The sequence below is a fragment of the Theobroma cacao genome, chromosome 4, assembly GCF_000208745.1.
Source record: "Theobroma cacao cultivar B97-61/B2 chromosome 4, Criollo_cocoa_genome_V2, whole genome shotgun sequence".
Taxonomy (NCBI): domain Eukaryota; kingdom Viridiplantae; phylum Streptophyta; class Magnoliopsida; order Malvales; family Malvaceae; genus Theobroma; species Theobroma cacao.
The window spans coordinates 28825908-28840744 of NC_030853.1; the positions used below are offsets into that span (position 1 = coordinate 28825908).

Genomic DNA, 14837 nt, shown 5'->3' on the forward strand with positions numbered 1-14837 from the left:
TCCTCAAAAATTAGAATACAATATATATATATATGTATCCTCATGGAATCTTTCACTTTCTATTTGCAACTTAATAATAAAAAATATACAAGTTCATGGTATTTAGGTTAAGTCCCAAGGGAAGAGGTACCGCGTTGAGAAAACCTCGCTGAAAGGAACATGAGCACAAATCAGAAGTTCACAACCAAATCAAAGTGTCTGTTTGTGAGGGTGTGATCAGGGAGAGTTAATTATATACTAAATAGTTTACTAAAGATGGATCCATCTTAAAGCCGACTGAAAGGAAAAGTCCGTATGCAAACGCCAAAACCTAGTCTCTCCCCCTAAATACAAATACCAAGAAAATGCAATGACAAAGCCAATGTCTTCTAATTGTCTCTATGTTCCTTCTTCTTATCTTTTTCCGCTCTATATAACCCTTCTTTAATACCATACCATTTTCTCTCTCTTCCTGGGAGCGTAGCCATCTCCATATCCTAAGCCAATACCAAACTTTAGGTAGAAGAGTTTCTATAAATTTTGGTTGGGAATGGAATCAGGGAAACAAGGAAGCTCGGATGCTTCAAGTGAAGAAAACGATCGGGTTGATCGAGTCAAGGGCGACACGGCTGCAACCACCAAACGTTCCTACGAGTGTACTTTTTGCAAGCGAGGCTTCACCAACGCTCAGGCCTTAGGGGGACACATGAACATACATCGCAAAGATCGAGCCAAGGCCAAGCAACCAACGAGTTCTTCGGTCCCAAGTGAGCCAATGAATGAGGACTACATGAACCCTGGATATCTGCCACCAATTTCGACCGAACCGCCAAAGTATTACCCGGTTTTGGAGGCTCAACGGAACTATCACATGTATCTTCAGCCACCAGTGTCTAGCCCTACACTCCCATATGGTTACTATGAAAGTGATTTTCTTGTCCCTGCCAGGTCGCAATCTCTGAGCATGAATGAAGAGCTTTTGGGTGCAAATTTGAGCCTACAAATTGGCCCTACGCATGTAGATGATCGTGAAGTGAGGAGGGGAATTATAAAAGAAGATGAAGTGGATTTGGAGCTTCGACTCGGTCACCATCCATAGTACACAGTATACTGTGTTCTATCCCGAACCGTGTATTAATTCTAGTGTTAAAGGAATTTTATTGTACAGTGGAGAAATATTTAGTTAGCTACTGTTTCATAGGGCAAAGGGATTTTCTTAAGGGTTTTTTTTCAGCAGAGAAAACATTATTTGTTAGATTCTTCCCTTTAGGACGTTCATTGATATTGGATCGACGAAGAAAAGAAGAGGGATTCTTAATTTTTCTGGAATTAATTGAAAGATGAACGATGGAAGCATCCGCTGAATGAAGCACATATAGTCAATGCTCTCTGAGGGTAAGTGTATTATTTGGTGTTTTTAAGTAGAAATCAAGCAAAAGTTTTCTTTTATTTTTAATTTATTAAAAATTCCATTTATTTAAGTGTATGTTTCAGATTGTAAATGAATATTAATTTAAGATAAACATGCATGTTTTCATTTCTTCTTCCTTAAATTCCTTCCCTTTTGAATCTGATCAGGCAACATATAACTCAGCATCTGCCTTCATGTTTCTTCTTCCTCAATTTTAATGTAGTTTTCCACTTGAGGCTCGACATTAATTAATTAGTTTGACAAATATAATTTATTATACAGTCCCCATAAAATTAAGCAGGATGATACCACGTTAGTTTGGCTTTACATCTAATTCTTAAGATCATTTCTTTTAGGGTAGCATCAACAGTGAAAATGATTGAATTGAGGGATGACATTGATGTTTTTTTCTTCCAATTCTATGGTACTACTATTGTTAATGTATCTAGAGACTATGTAAGTTACCCTAGGGTTCTTTGACATGCATGTGAAGTTTATTTATAGAAATGTTAGATGAGTTTTCTTTTTGTCATATGTGGCTCTAGTCCTATATAGAGGTACTTAAAAACTAATTATAAGTAATCCTTAATTAGAATTAGGAATTCTTGTCTAGTCATAGAACCTGATTATTCAATGAAGTTCGTAGCAATTTTTAACCTTAACACATTATATCATTGGTATTAATTAGCATTAGGAACGCAGTTAATCTTTCAAATGAATTATATATAGGAAACATCAATATTTTTAGCTAAGCTTAGTGCAAATTTGAACAATGAATCAACATGAGTTAAGATTACCTTCATATATATAATATAGCTATCTATGCAGACAGCTTCCTTAAAATGTTCGGTGGACTGTGCCTAGTTAATTAAGTTGATGCAAAGGTCTATTTGCCGGGAATATTATACATACCTTTAATTATATAGAGGGAGAGATTGCTCATTCAATAAGTATTTTCCCCATCTGGTCAAATAATTCCCAAGTATGATGACCATCAACAATGATCCTCGAGTTAACTGCAGTCTCTTCGAAATTTACTCGTTCAGGTTTGCAAATGCAGAGAGTGACAGACATGTGAAAGAATTGCCAAGAAGGCATACTTGTTGCAATAGTCAACCGTGGAAATGGTATACTTTCCACTTTATATATAGCTATGCATATAATTCTATGAAGCCTAGAGAATTACATAGCTTTAGTACATTTAATCTTCTTCACTGGATTCCTATAATACCAACTTGCTCTACCTAGGGTGAGTGATGAACCAGTTTTTTTTTTTTTTTTGGAACCACTTCCATTCGAATGCATGCAATGGCATGGAACCATTATTTAGTGAATTATCATTTTTTTCTTCGATCTGTGGAGGATATATAAGTCATAACTTGAACTTGAAATCTTGTCTTTGGATTGCAGGAAAGATATATTGACATTTAAGAAGTCTATACCACTGCCACTAATGAGAACAATATCATTTAAGTCCATTTTAAATTACAAAAGTAAAAAATTGGAAATCAACTCTTTGAATAAAAAAAATGTATTTACAAATTAGTTAACCAAATATTTAAAGAATTCATTTTTTATCACTTCAGTTGGCTTTTTGAAAAGAGTTAGTAATGAGCGATATAAATTGGTGTAGGCACTAGAGTCTTATTTCTTAGGCACCATGTTGTGCAATTACATTTGCAAGGTTGCTCAAGAGATCTGCCTTCTCTAATCAGTCATTCACATATAGTTGCAGGGAAATGTGCATATATAATCTCCAAATTGAACCTAATTATCTTAACACGTGTATCTTCAATGTAAGAACTTGAATATAAATCGACTCAATTTAAATCAAATTTTAAAATAATATAACTATTTTTTTATGATAGTATTGTCGTAAAAGTCACGTAATGGAATGTTTCACTCATGAGCCTATGTAACTATTTTGCAATCTTCTCCACTTACCTAACATGCATGATCCACATTTAAAATTTCGAATGAAAAACCAATTAATTTACCATACCAAGAGATCCAGAGAAATTGGATAAAAATGTGAGATATAAATATAATAATTCAATCATTTCCTATGAATTTACACGTAATTTGATATAAATATTGATTCATCTATCAAGCATCTGTAATTATTTACCACTTTCGAAATCCCCATCAAGGATTTCCTTAAAGCCCTATTGGTTGCATATTGAAAGCAAAGATCATATTCGATCCCAACGTATCTGACAAACAGCAGAAATTTGTTGAAAAGGACAATAACAATATCAGCCACAAAGAATTTTCGTTGTTTTGATTTTTCTTCCTCTTTCTTTTTTTTTTTTTTGTTTTTTTCTCATCTCTTTTGGGCCACAACAGAATTACTGGCCCGAAATACTCTTCTCTAGGACAAGGGTGTCTCCTGTTAGGCTGTAAGAGATGAATAGGTGGATTTGGAGATGCATATATATGGACCATCAGTTTTTACTGCCTGCTTTAGCACTTGTTGGCCCAATGTAGCCCAATCCGCTGCCCTTCATTTGATCAGATTTGATGATTGCAAAGCTAAAACAAAGGAGGGTCCAGCAATTTGGTTGAATTGCAAAGTTTCAACAAACCATGAAAAGCATGTGCCTATTAATAATAAGTGCCTGTTAGGTCCTGGGCAATGAAGCTACATTGGCTGGCTTTTAATTGGCCCCTCTTTTCTTGTTAGAGATGACTGATGGCCGGAACCTGCTTGGTGCCTACCCTGAAACACAAGGTAACGGAGCAATAACTGCATGTCATCTCCTTTAAAAGAGAGTTCAGCATTAAAATCTGAGCAGTAACTCTAGTGATTAATTAAGAGAGAAAAAGGAAATGCATTTACCGCACGGCCCTCTATCCAATTTGAAAGGGTTAGAGAAAAGCTTCTCTGGACATCCAGCAGTCTTTCTATGACACCAAATCCATAAGCTTGGACGAAGAGAACCATGTCAATTTAGCTCAGCAGCACAATTTTTTTTTAATGAAGAGTGAAACTCCCACCAGATTATAAACCATTTTCATACCGTCTGCAAATGTCATCTACAACTTCAAAGATTTTCTCAGGCAAGATTAGATCAAACGTGTTCTGTCGGCAGCGAATATGGACAGGCAATAGTACCTCCAATGTTAAACAAGGAAATCTCATTGGAGTATTAGTTATGATTTGTTGCTAACCACGGGCACCTAAATTTCATAGCCTTACAGCGAAAAAGCAGAAGAAAGCAGTAGCAGAAAGATGTCAAAGGACAAGAATGCCTCCCCCCCAACAATTGACTTTCTAAAGCACACCCCAAACGCCCTTTTATTCAAAGATCGTGCTTAGACATTCCGTGGGCAATATCCTGCCTTCACATTCTCATATCAATTTGTTGTACGTATAAAGCACTTAAAAGGTGTTTTGTTCATGGTATTGGGCTAAATTTTTATAGCCAATCATGTTGTATTTGGTATTACGGCTATCAAAGCTTAAGATTACATTATATTGTAAGTTCAATAGAATGTAATTCTTGACTTCTTCTTCAATAAATGTATCACATGGTTTGCTCCTCCCGCGTCCTAATTATAATTATAATTACTAATTAAATATAAACTTTAAAGGTAAAGATTTAATGTCTCACATTTGGATAACTACTAAGAGATTTTTCAGCATTTGTAAATTAAGATTTTGATATCAGCAGAAAGCAAAAGAAAACAAAATGGTTAAGCAGCAGCAGAGCAAACCCTTTAAAAAGGAGCAGAAAATGTTGGCACAAGGCATCGTTGGTGAGGGGCGTGGGAGGGCAAGGATTTGACCCCTTTTCCCTGAGACACATGGGGTGTGTATATAAGCATGTGGGCGATGTTTGGGCATGTGCTATTGTGCAGGGGACCCCTCCACCAGCTTTTGCCCAAAAAAAAAACAGAGCATGTACCATCCACAACAGCACATGGAAGGTAATAACAAGAAGAAGATGAAGAAGAAGAAGAGGGAGGGGGGTTTCTTTTCTTAGCGTGATCTTGACTTTCCCTACCTCAATTATATTTTGTCCACAACCAATGAAGCAATTTCCCTTTCCCATACTTTGTTTTGCAGTGAGATACAAGTATTTCCAATAACGCAAGCCGTCCCCTCCCCTGTCAGCTAGCCGCCTAGCCCACAGGAATTTGAATTCTCTATATACATGTATCAAAGGGTTCTTCACCTTTTTCTTTGGACACCAATTTTTCTTAAAACATATGAAAATCAATCATCATTTTCTTGCACCAAATATTTAACTCGTTAATTGATACATTATTCTCTTATCTAGAAAGTAAAAAAAAAAATAATGTCTTTGTTTTTGTCAAATAATTTACTTATTAATTGTTTTACTAAGCATTGGACATAATATTTCTTAATAGTTTAAAAGTTTTTTTAAAATATTATGTCTTTTAAGTTTCATTATGATACCTCCTCTCACAAAACATATGATAATTTAATTTACAAGTCTCATCTGACGGCTAATTAAATGAAAATAATTGAACAAACCATCATAGCAAATATGCATGGCACCTTCCATGTAATTCAAAGTAAACGACATGGATAAGACTTTGGTTTTTAATCCCCACAAATATCTGTTGATGTAATGGCAAATTGTCTTATGGTATTTTTCGTTTTTCCAATTCCTCTGTTTACCTCTTTATCCACAGTTGACAGGGCTCCCTCCTCCTACCAGCCCATCAAATTATTGTTACTTCCTGCCTTAAAATCCAAAAAACCATTGAAGTTAAAACATGTCCATCTTGTTTTATTGTTCTGTAAGAGGAGGATCAATCAATCGAGGATGGTGAAAGGAGACTTGATCGCTGCCCTTGCATGCCCACAATCCAATTTGAGTAAAGAAAGAAGTTATATAACTTATAAAGTTAAAACAATTTGTATTTTGGAATTTCGGAAGCAGGGATTTGTAAATGAAAATTCGTGGATAAACAGATGCTCTCAACGAAAAAATGTGATTTGATTGCCAAAAGAAAAAGAGTGATTGAACATTTTCTTTGTGCACCGAACGTGGCCTACTAGTCGATGGCCTTAACCCCAAGGCCAGTAAGCTAATTTTCTTTTGGGGATTTGATGTTCATGAACCTTCCCTTAACAGTAGTCTTGATGGAACAGAGCATAACTTTCACTTCACATTTACTAAAAATAAGTAGTTAAGAAGATTGGGAACTGTCTAGTAAAAGGAATTTCACTTGTTTTTCTCGCTCTCTTTTTATTTTTAAAATCTTTTACTCTGTATGATTCATCTTCCTTGCAATATAGTCCATCTCTTGCATTTGAGAACACAGTGAAAAAAGTACCAAGGCAGATTCCCTCTTTTCTCTACCCCTACAATTTCATCAGCCTAGGCCCACTTGTTGGGTACTTGGTGAATTTTCCCGAGATTTGGGTTTGTTCACACAGGGACATTTAGTTTCGGTATAATTGTTGGGGTTGAAAAAAAAAATTTGGATTGAGAATATTTTGAAAACAATTAAATGTGAGAAATTATTGCAAACTGTTGTGATATTCTCATTATATTTTTATTATTATTTTTAAATGCATTAACATAATTTTTTAATTTTAAAATATTTAAATAATTAAAGTGGTAGCATTTGAATATTTAGTTCAATAGTTGGTGTATGATTTTTTTTGTCTAAAATATAAAATTTGAATTTTTTTTAATTTAAAAAATATTAAAATGGTAATTTTAATAATTAAAAAATATAAACAAGTTTTTTTGGTTATTTGATATTTAAAAGGTGTTTTTGAGGATAATCATAAAAAGGCTACCGTGGAAGAAGCACTAACACTATACCAAACAAACCTTCGAGTCAATTGATTGATGTATATTTAAGGGTCAACACCCATCATTTGATTCTACAGCACCTCCAGTTTTCTTCACTGAACTTGATCCAAAAGGAAGATGACGAGGACAATTGTGCCTTGCATTGCATGAGTGTGCAAACTTGTGAGTGTACAATTTTCTCTTGAAATACTTAGAATGTTCAAATTGCTTTGAACATTCTTTTGATTCGGTAGAAAAGAAAACACTAAAAGAAAATCACAACAATTCATAACTTTAAAAATATTATTTTAAAAGATATTCAGTATCTACCATTTCTGATATCACTGTTATAAGTAAGATTTGAAAAATAATATGAATGAAGTTTTTTTATCACTCGATTGTTTAATTTCGTCGTTACTAATTAACTCTCATCATTATTTCATTATTATCTTAATCTTAATTTTGTCATGAATTTCTTGCTTGTGCTGGATTTTAATTTTTATTTTTTAAAAGAAAAGGGTAGTCAAGAATTCATGGCATTAAAAATAATCTTCAATGGAAAATTAAATCTTTCAATGAATATTAATGTTTCAAAGTCGTCGGGTCACAGAGTAAAGCTGAAACTATTTATAAATAACGTTGACTCTTCACCGCATATAAGTTGGTTCAAATATTGTTGATTGAAGAGGCCACCATAGGCAGCAAATGCACTTGGATTGGATTAGGTAAAGCACAAACAGGTGTTGTGCAATCCTAAACCCATTTTCTCACACTTAAAATTACAAGCAAAAAGGATTAGCACAACAATGAATGGGGAAAGTGATGACTAGGAAACAAATGACAAGGCTGCTATCCACGAGAGGGGAAGGAAGGAATTATGTGACAAAGCCCATGATTTGAAAACGAAGTCGGATGGATTTTTTAAATTATAAAATACATGGAAAGTAATTAATTAATTATTGAGCAGATGATAAACTTAAGAGGGACCCAATCCTTGACGGTGATAATCAAAATGTTGAGACATTTGAAGCTTCGTCTCCGACCAAAGGCTTGGTGCCGCCCACTTGCAATGCTAGGGCTCATGACCAAGCTAATTACCAATTCTTTTTGTCAAAGGGGACATCTACTAAGATTTGACAATTTGATGGCAGACTTTGAAGCAGCATTTGGGTTGGAATTTTTACCACTCTCTCCACCTTTTCTTTTTCCTATTTTATTCCTTTTTTCGTGTAATATCTTTGGCCTACAACGGTTTACCACATCTTCTATGTTTTTATTTTTCTTTCCTTTTTTTTAGCTTTCAAAGAGGCAACAAACAGTTTAATTTTGGAATTTTAAAATGTTTTGATAGTAAAGTGACATGTGATGACTGATGAGGGGTGGCTTCTGTTTCTATAATCTCCAAAATCATAATGCTAATTTTTCACCCCTTGAAATTGTTTTAGAGAGAACTTATACATTAAGGGGCACCAAAATCCTGCTTTTAGTAAATTAGATAAAATAAAATTGTTAAATAAAAAACATTAATTGATGAGATTCATTCAGTATTTAATATCCCCTTCAAAAAAGATCATATTATATCTGTTTTATCTTAATTAATTAAAATTCAAATTCTTTCATCAATGTTTTTTAGTATATTTTGAACAAAAATGAAGGAAGAGAAAAATTAATTTGAAGCTTATGAGTATTTTGTAACCAAATTTTGCAAGGATTATTTTATTTTGAAAGGTACCAAGAATTTTAATTTTATGGATGAAGAAAAAAAAATCAATAATAATTAACATACTTAACATAATAGATAAAAGAAAGAGAAATTACTACAAAATAACGTTAAAATCTCTAATGCAAGGAGTTTTTATTGTTATTAATCTATCTATCATATTATATTATTAATTGCTCTCGATATATGATCGAAAAGAAATCAATAATTTTGCACTTGACACTTTCGATATAGCTTGATACATGATTCAATATTTATGGGACGGTAGAATGGCTTGTCGTGGAGAGCATAAAGGTCAATTACAGAAAAGAAACTTGTTTATAGCATTTCAATAATTTTTCCCCTTTTAGTTGAATTTTTAAATGAGAAAAACAGAATGAAAGAAATATATATCTCAAAGTCAATTTTCCGCCATATAGAAGTTAAACGTGACGGCTATTTGAAAGTCAAAAACAAGGGGTGGTTTCTCCCCCAGTTTTGCAAGAGACAAAGGACAAGAAGTTCGATCTAGGACGATAATGAACTTCATTTCCTTTGTTCTCTCCTTTGCTTTGCCCAAAAGGTGATAGAGTTCCTTTTTTTTTTTTTTTGGTTTTTTTGAAAAATAAAGGTGATAGGATTGAAAGAGAAATATTATCAGCTCTTCCATTTAAAAAAATAAATGAACAGACAAAAACCCGTTAATCCAAATTTGGATTTTTTAAGCTTATAATCATCAATTGACACAGTTTTAACACAGTCTTTTAAGAAATAATTAAGACATTAACTTTAAACTTTGACTCTAGCTAATTAAAGAAAAATAAACAAATGGATTAATATAAAGCATGTGGCTATGAAGAACTGTCTCCAATGAGATTAGGCAAGTAATAATTAGGTTTGTGGGTGTGTCCACCTTTGTGTTAGATAGAGAAAAAGGATAGGTGACTAATAACAAATTAACATCTAGAAGACAGAAATTCAAATGACAAAATACATTAGCTTTTGTGGTCAGAGTAATTTCCAAGAAAAGAAAATAAATGATTAAGATAATGTGTCACTAGGTGCATGAATTTTCTTCTGCTTTTCTTTTGTCCTCCCTCTTTTGGGAATACCAAAGTGATGCCCTTGTTTTTATAGGTTGTAAAGATGATGATGATGCTTAGTTTGTGTACACAATATTCCTCGTTTTAACCTACCCCCCAACTTTACCTTTTATATTGTTAACGATCTTCTTTCTCTATATAGCTTGTTTATGTGATGTTTTGATTTTAGTATTTCAAAATAGACAAGCACTTTAAATTTTTTTTAATATTTTTTGCTTTGAATCTTTTCGAATTCTTTTATATTTTTTTTTGTATCAAAAAATATATATCGATAGAACAAGGTGAATAATATTTATCAATACTTTTTACACCACTAAAATGAAAAATATTAATATTAAAAAGAATTTAGGCAACAAATGATTAATATTTTCCTAAAAACCCGTTGTAAGGATTAGAAATATTTTCATAAAATGACTGAGTCACGACCTAACTTCATTTTCGTTGACAATTTAAAAATATGATTAGACCAAGTCATTAATGCATGTATACAACAATCTTAAACCAATTTTACATGCTTAGAATTAGATTAAAGAGAAATTTTGAATCATAATTCATTGCACAACTTCCCTTTTGTATTGATTAGACCAAGGAGAAAATTGATTTGTAGGCTCTAATCATCAAGTATCTAGCTATCATCATCCCCTTCATTTGGGTCATGTTATTATCAATGTTAATGCTCATCCCCGGTACATTGCATTTATCTTCCTTTATTTTGGGGGTTCCCCAAGGTATTTATTATCTTACTTTTTTGACTAAATAAAACCCATTAATTCCAAAGCATCAATGGATCACAATTCTAACTTCTAAGCATTCTTTTTCATGTCTAATCACGCATATCCAAATGCCACTTACTAATACCGTATGCTAATGAAACTTATCTTTGATTGCACTAAGCCAAAAGGACTTTTATGATCAAAAAAATCAAAGCAAGATGAGAGAAAAAGAAAAGAAAATGCCTTTGTCAAAGAATTCATTCTCTATGAAAATTGTTTTCCATGTTTTAGGTTAATTTCGAACGGAATTCTCTTTGCATGTTTTAATTGCAATGGGGCAATGCGATTGGGGGGCATTTGATAGAATTAGGTAAAATCTTCAATTAGACTAAAATGTAAAAGATGCTTTAGATTTATGGCTTGTTTGGTTGTTCCACTTTGTAGACACCTATTGCAGTAAATAATATTTTGTCGTCCCACCTTTTATAAAAAAATCTTGCTTTTTTTATTTTATGTTATGCTAGTCTTACTCACTAGAAAATTAATTATATATAACACCCATTTAAACCTTGGTATACATGATTTACATAAACAAATGAGCAATACATAAGTATTACATCTATAGATCATGAGATCCTCTAATCAAAATTGATCTGATCTAAATGATTAATTACAAAACATTATTATGCAAAGATAAAGTAGCTAAATATATGTATATATATATTTATGAGGAACATATTTTTCTTTTTACTCAAACCTAAAGCAAGAAATATAATAAAGGAAAAATAGTGATAATAAAAGTCAATTAAAAAAAACTATTGAAATAGAATGAATACCCGAAGGAAAATTGGAAACCCAACAAAAGGACTAAGAGTTTTTTTTTTTTGGATCAAATACGAATAAATCACGTGAAAAATGCGCACATGTTGGCTTTTGAATATTTCGATAGCCTGCCTGCCATGAGTTATATAAATGAAGGCAAACATTTAGGTACACGTTTATGCATGTTCACATGGGGAAAATAAATTAATTTTTCTTCACCTATTCATGTCCTTATCTCAATTAAGGTAATTATTACCATCTTTAAAAGAAAAAGAAAAATTCAATCTCAGAACATAAAATAAAATATAATAAAAGAATCACTTTACTTGGTTTATTCTTTAAAGCACGTTTGCTTTAAAAAGCAATTTTTTTGGGTAAAAAAACAAAAAAAAATTGAACCTTTTTCTTCTTTTAGCTGAGAAGGAAAGTGTTCAATCTTCTTTTTAAAGGAAATCCCATCATTTTCAACATAATGGAATTTGCCACAAAAAAAAAATAATGTGTTGAAATATTTGACTAGTCGGGTTATTTTCATAAACTGTTGCTAAGTATTAAAATTTTGTCATAACTAATAATGCTGAGCTTGCCAATGGTGACGTAAAAGAAAAAAGAAAAGGAGATGGACTATGTTTGTTTAACCAGTAAAAATCATCAAAGCTTCCTCTCTTTATTTCAACCTCGTAAATTCAACATGTGATCATTTCAATACTGCTTTTCTATTGTTCTAATTGAGAATTGTATGTAAATAATAAAAACAGGGATTTACTTTTTAACATTTTGACTTCTTATTTAGGGTAATTAATTGAATTACTTTTATCTTCATAAGTTATTTAATCAAAAAATTTACGATATCGCGATAAAAGTAGGAGAGTGATTCAATGAATTAATATAACGTTGAAATATCATGGTTAATTTACTTTGTCTTTTTATAGACTTTTTAATTATAATAATTTGTTCTTTTATTCAAATAGGATTGATGTTTAAAGTCAAATGTTAATCATGAAAGAAATGAGAAAAAAATCCATATGCATGAAATTAAATCCAGTGGTCTATTTGTGAATCTAAAATCTAGATTCTTTGTGTGGATATAATTTAAACCATGAGGATTTGAAATTATTTGTGTGGTTAGAATTTTAAAATTCTAATTATAACTTTGAGAAATTTAAAGATCTATTAAAATTAAAAGAGTGACAAAATGATTTAAAAAGACAAATAAGGGACTAAGTGTCTCAAAAGTTTACGTTAGAAGCATGAATTATTGTTTTGTAGATTGGCAGCCGAAGCTTTTGAATTGCACAACATATTTATTTAACATTCAATAATAACTATTATATTAATTGATTAACCTTATCAAGTTTAAAATTTTAATTTTACATTTAAAAATTTTTTGAAAAAAAAATCGCTATGAATATAATAAATAAGTATCGTATCAAAATTTGCCCACCTATAATTTACACTAAAAACAAGAGAAAAATCCCAAAAAAAATAAACAACCTCAACCCAAAGGTTCAAAAGCTAAAATGAACAGCAAGTTCCACTAAAACTTAAATTAATGGCTGAAAGGGAATGAAAAGATCAAAAAAGACAAGTGCTTTTGGAAAAAGCTAGTGTTGGAATTGGAATTGGAATTGGAATTGCTGTTGCGGTTGAAAAATCTGCGTTTGAAAAGTGTTGCAAAAAATTAATGTGGAAAACTTTGATATTACTCTGAATAAATAGGATAAAGAGTTAAAATGTATGAAAAAGACGTGATGTTGAAAAATAAAAAATAATTATTTTCTTGTATTATTTAATAATAATTATAAAGACGTACTCAAAAAAATTATTACGAAATTTAATTTTAAATACGTACACGTAAAATATTATTTAGATTCTTTTAAAATTTTAAAATTACTTTGAATTAAAAATTAAATAATTATATCCTCACTATTTTTTTAATGCAATAAATTTTTTATTTTAAATAATTCAATAATTTTGATTATTTGATATTTAAAAGTGGTTCTAGTAATTACAAAAACACTTTTTAAGATTTTTTTGCAATTATTATTTTTTTAAATAACCAACAGAAATGCCAAACAGACCTAAAGTGAGAAGGAGAGGGAATTCCCTTTATATTTTGTGAGCACATTAAAACTTTTTCCCTCTTTTTCTGCTCATTTCTATATTTGTTTTCTATTTTAAGTAAAAGATGCCAGTCAAAATCTCTTTGGATCATGATTTTTCCTTATATAGAATGGCTGGATCTTGCTGGACCATCACCGTCCCGTGCGGTTCACCATTTTTAATACTCCCGAAAAAACACTCAGATAATAATGAAAAAAATAAAACCAATCCACCCGCGCGTGAGCTGGAAGCGTCGTCCTCCTCCTTCGGGTCGGTGATCACGTGCTCCACGTTACTGTTGGTTTTGCTTATCGAAGGAGAGTTGGGTATTTTCCACCAATCTTGACCGTACGCATTGTGGAAAAAAGTTAGACTTGACTTACTCGGCCTCCGTACGATTTGGTATGGAATTTTAAGGCCACGCTTACTCTGAAGATAAGAATTTTTACAATATTTTTCAAAACCGAACATGACTTTTGTACAAATTCGCAAATAATGGGTTTTATTTAAATGACTAAATTCGCCCTCACCACACATTTAATTGCTTTAATTGTTTGCATGTAAGGTGAAATTAGTTTTTTTAATAGGTTTAATTTTTAACAGTCAAATTTTAATCAATAGTTAACTATAATTAAGAATGTAATAAATACTTTATAATCAGGTGACTTGCATTTTTTTATATAATTAAATAAGATTAAAATATCACATAATTGAATTTGAGTAGTAAAACTACTACCTTATATAGGTTCGAGTAGTAATGTTAAAATTCTCATTACTTGAACCAGATTATAAATAATATTTTTTAATACTAAATTTTATTTTTATATTAATTTAAACTTAAACTATTCAATACTTTTAGTTTTTAATAATCAAATGTTAATGAACAGTTAAATGTAAGTATGTAACCCTCTAATACCTGAAATAATTTCATGATTTTCAATCAAAATATAAATGAATTAAGCCCAATACTCCACGTATATTATTTTTAACATTCAAATTCGTTTAAAAAATCATTTATTATTACTTTAAAATTTATCAAAAGTATTTGGTTATTGACCATTCTTTCTTTTGATCAAGAAGCGCTGTCTTTATATGGTCAATGCACTACTCTAATAATCAAGAAGGTCCCAACTTTGATATTTTTTTCCTTGAACATTTATCAAAATTCATACCATATTTAATCCACTCAGTAGTAGGTTAGGTGTGGATGTGCCCACACACACACACACA

At 31.5% G+C, this 14837-nt stretch overlaps 1 protein-coding gene across 1 annotated transcript; it reads left to right on the top strand.

Moving 5' to 3' along the window:
• On the top strand, positions 323–1497 carry LOC18603159 (transcriptional regulator SUPERMAN). Its single transcript, XM_007034974.2, has one exon. It carries the CDS (start codon positions 530–532, stop codon positions 1076–1078), a length of 549 nt encoding a protein of 182 aa, XP_007035036.1. The 5' UTR covers positions 323–529; the 3' UTR covers positions 1079–1497.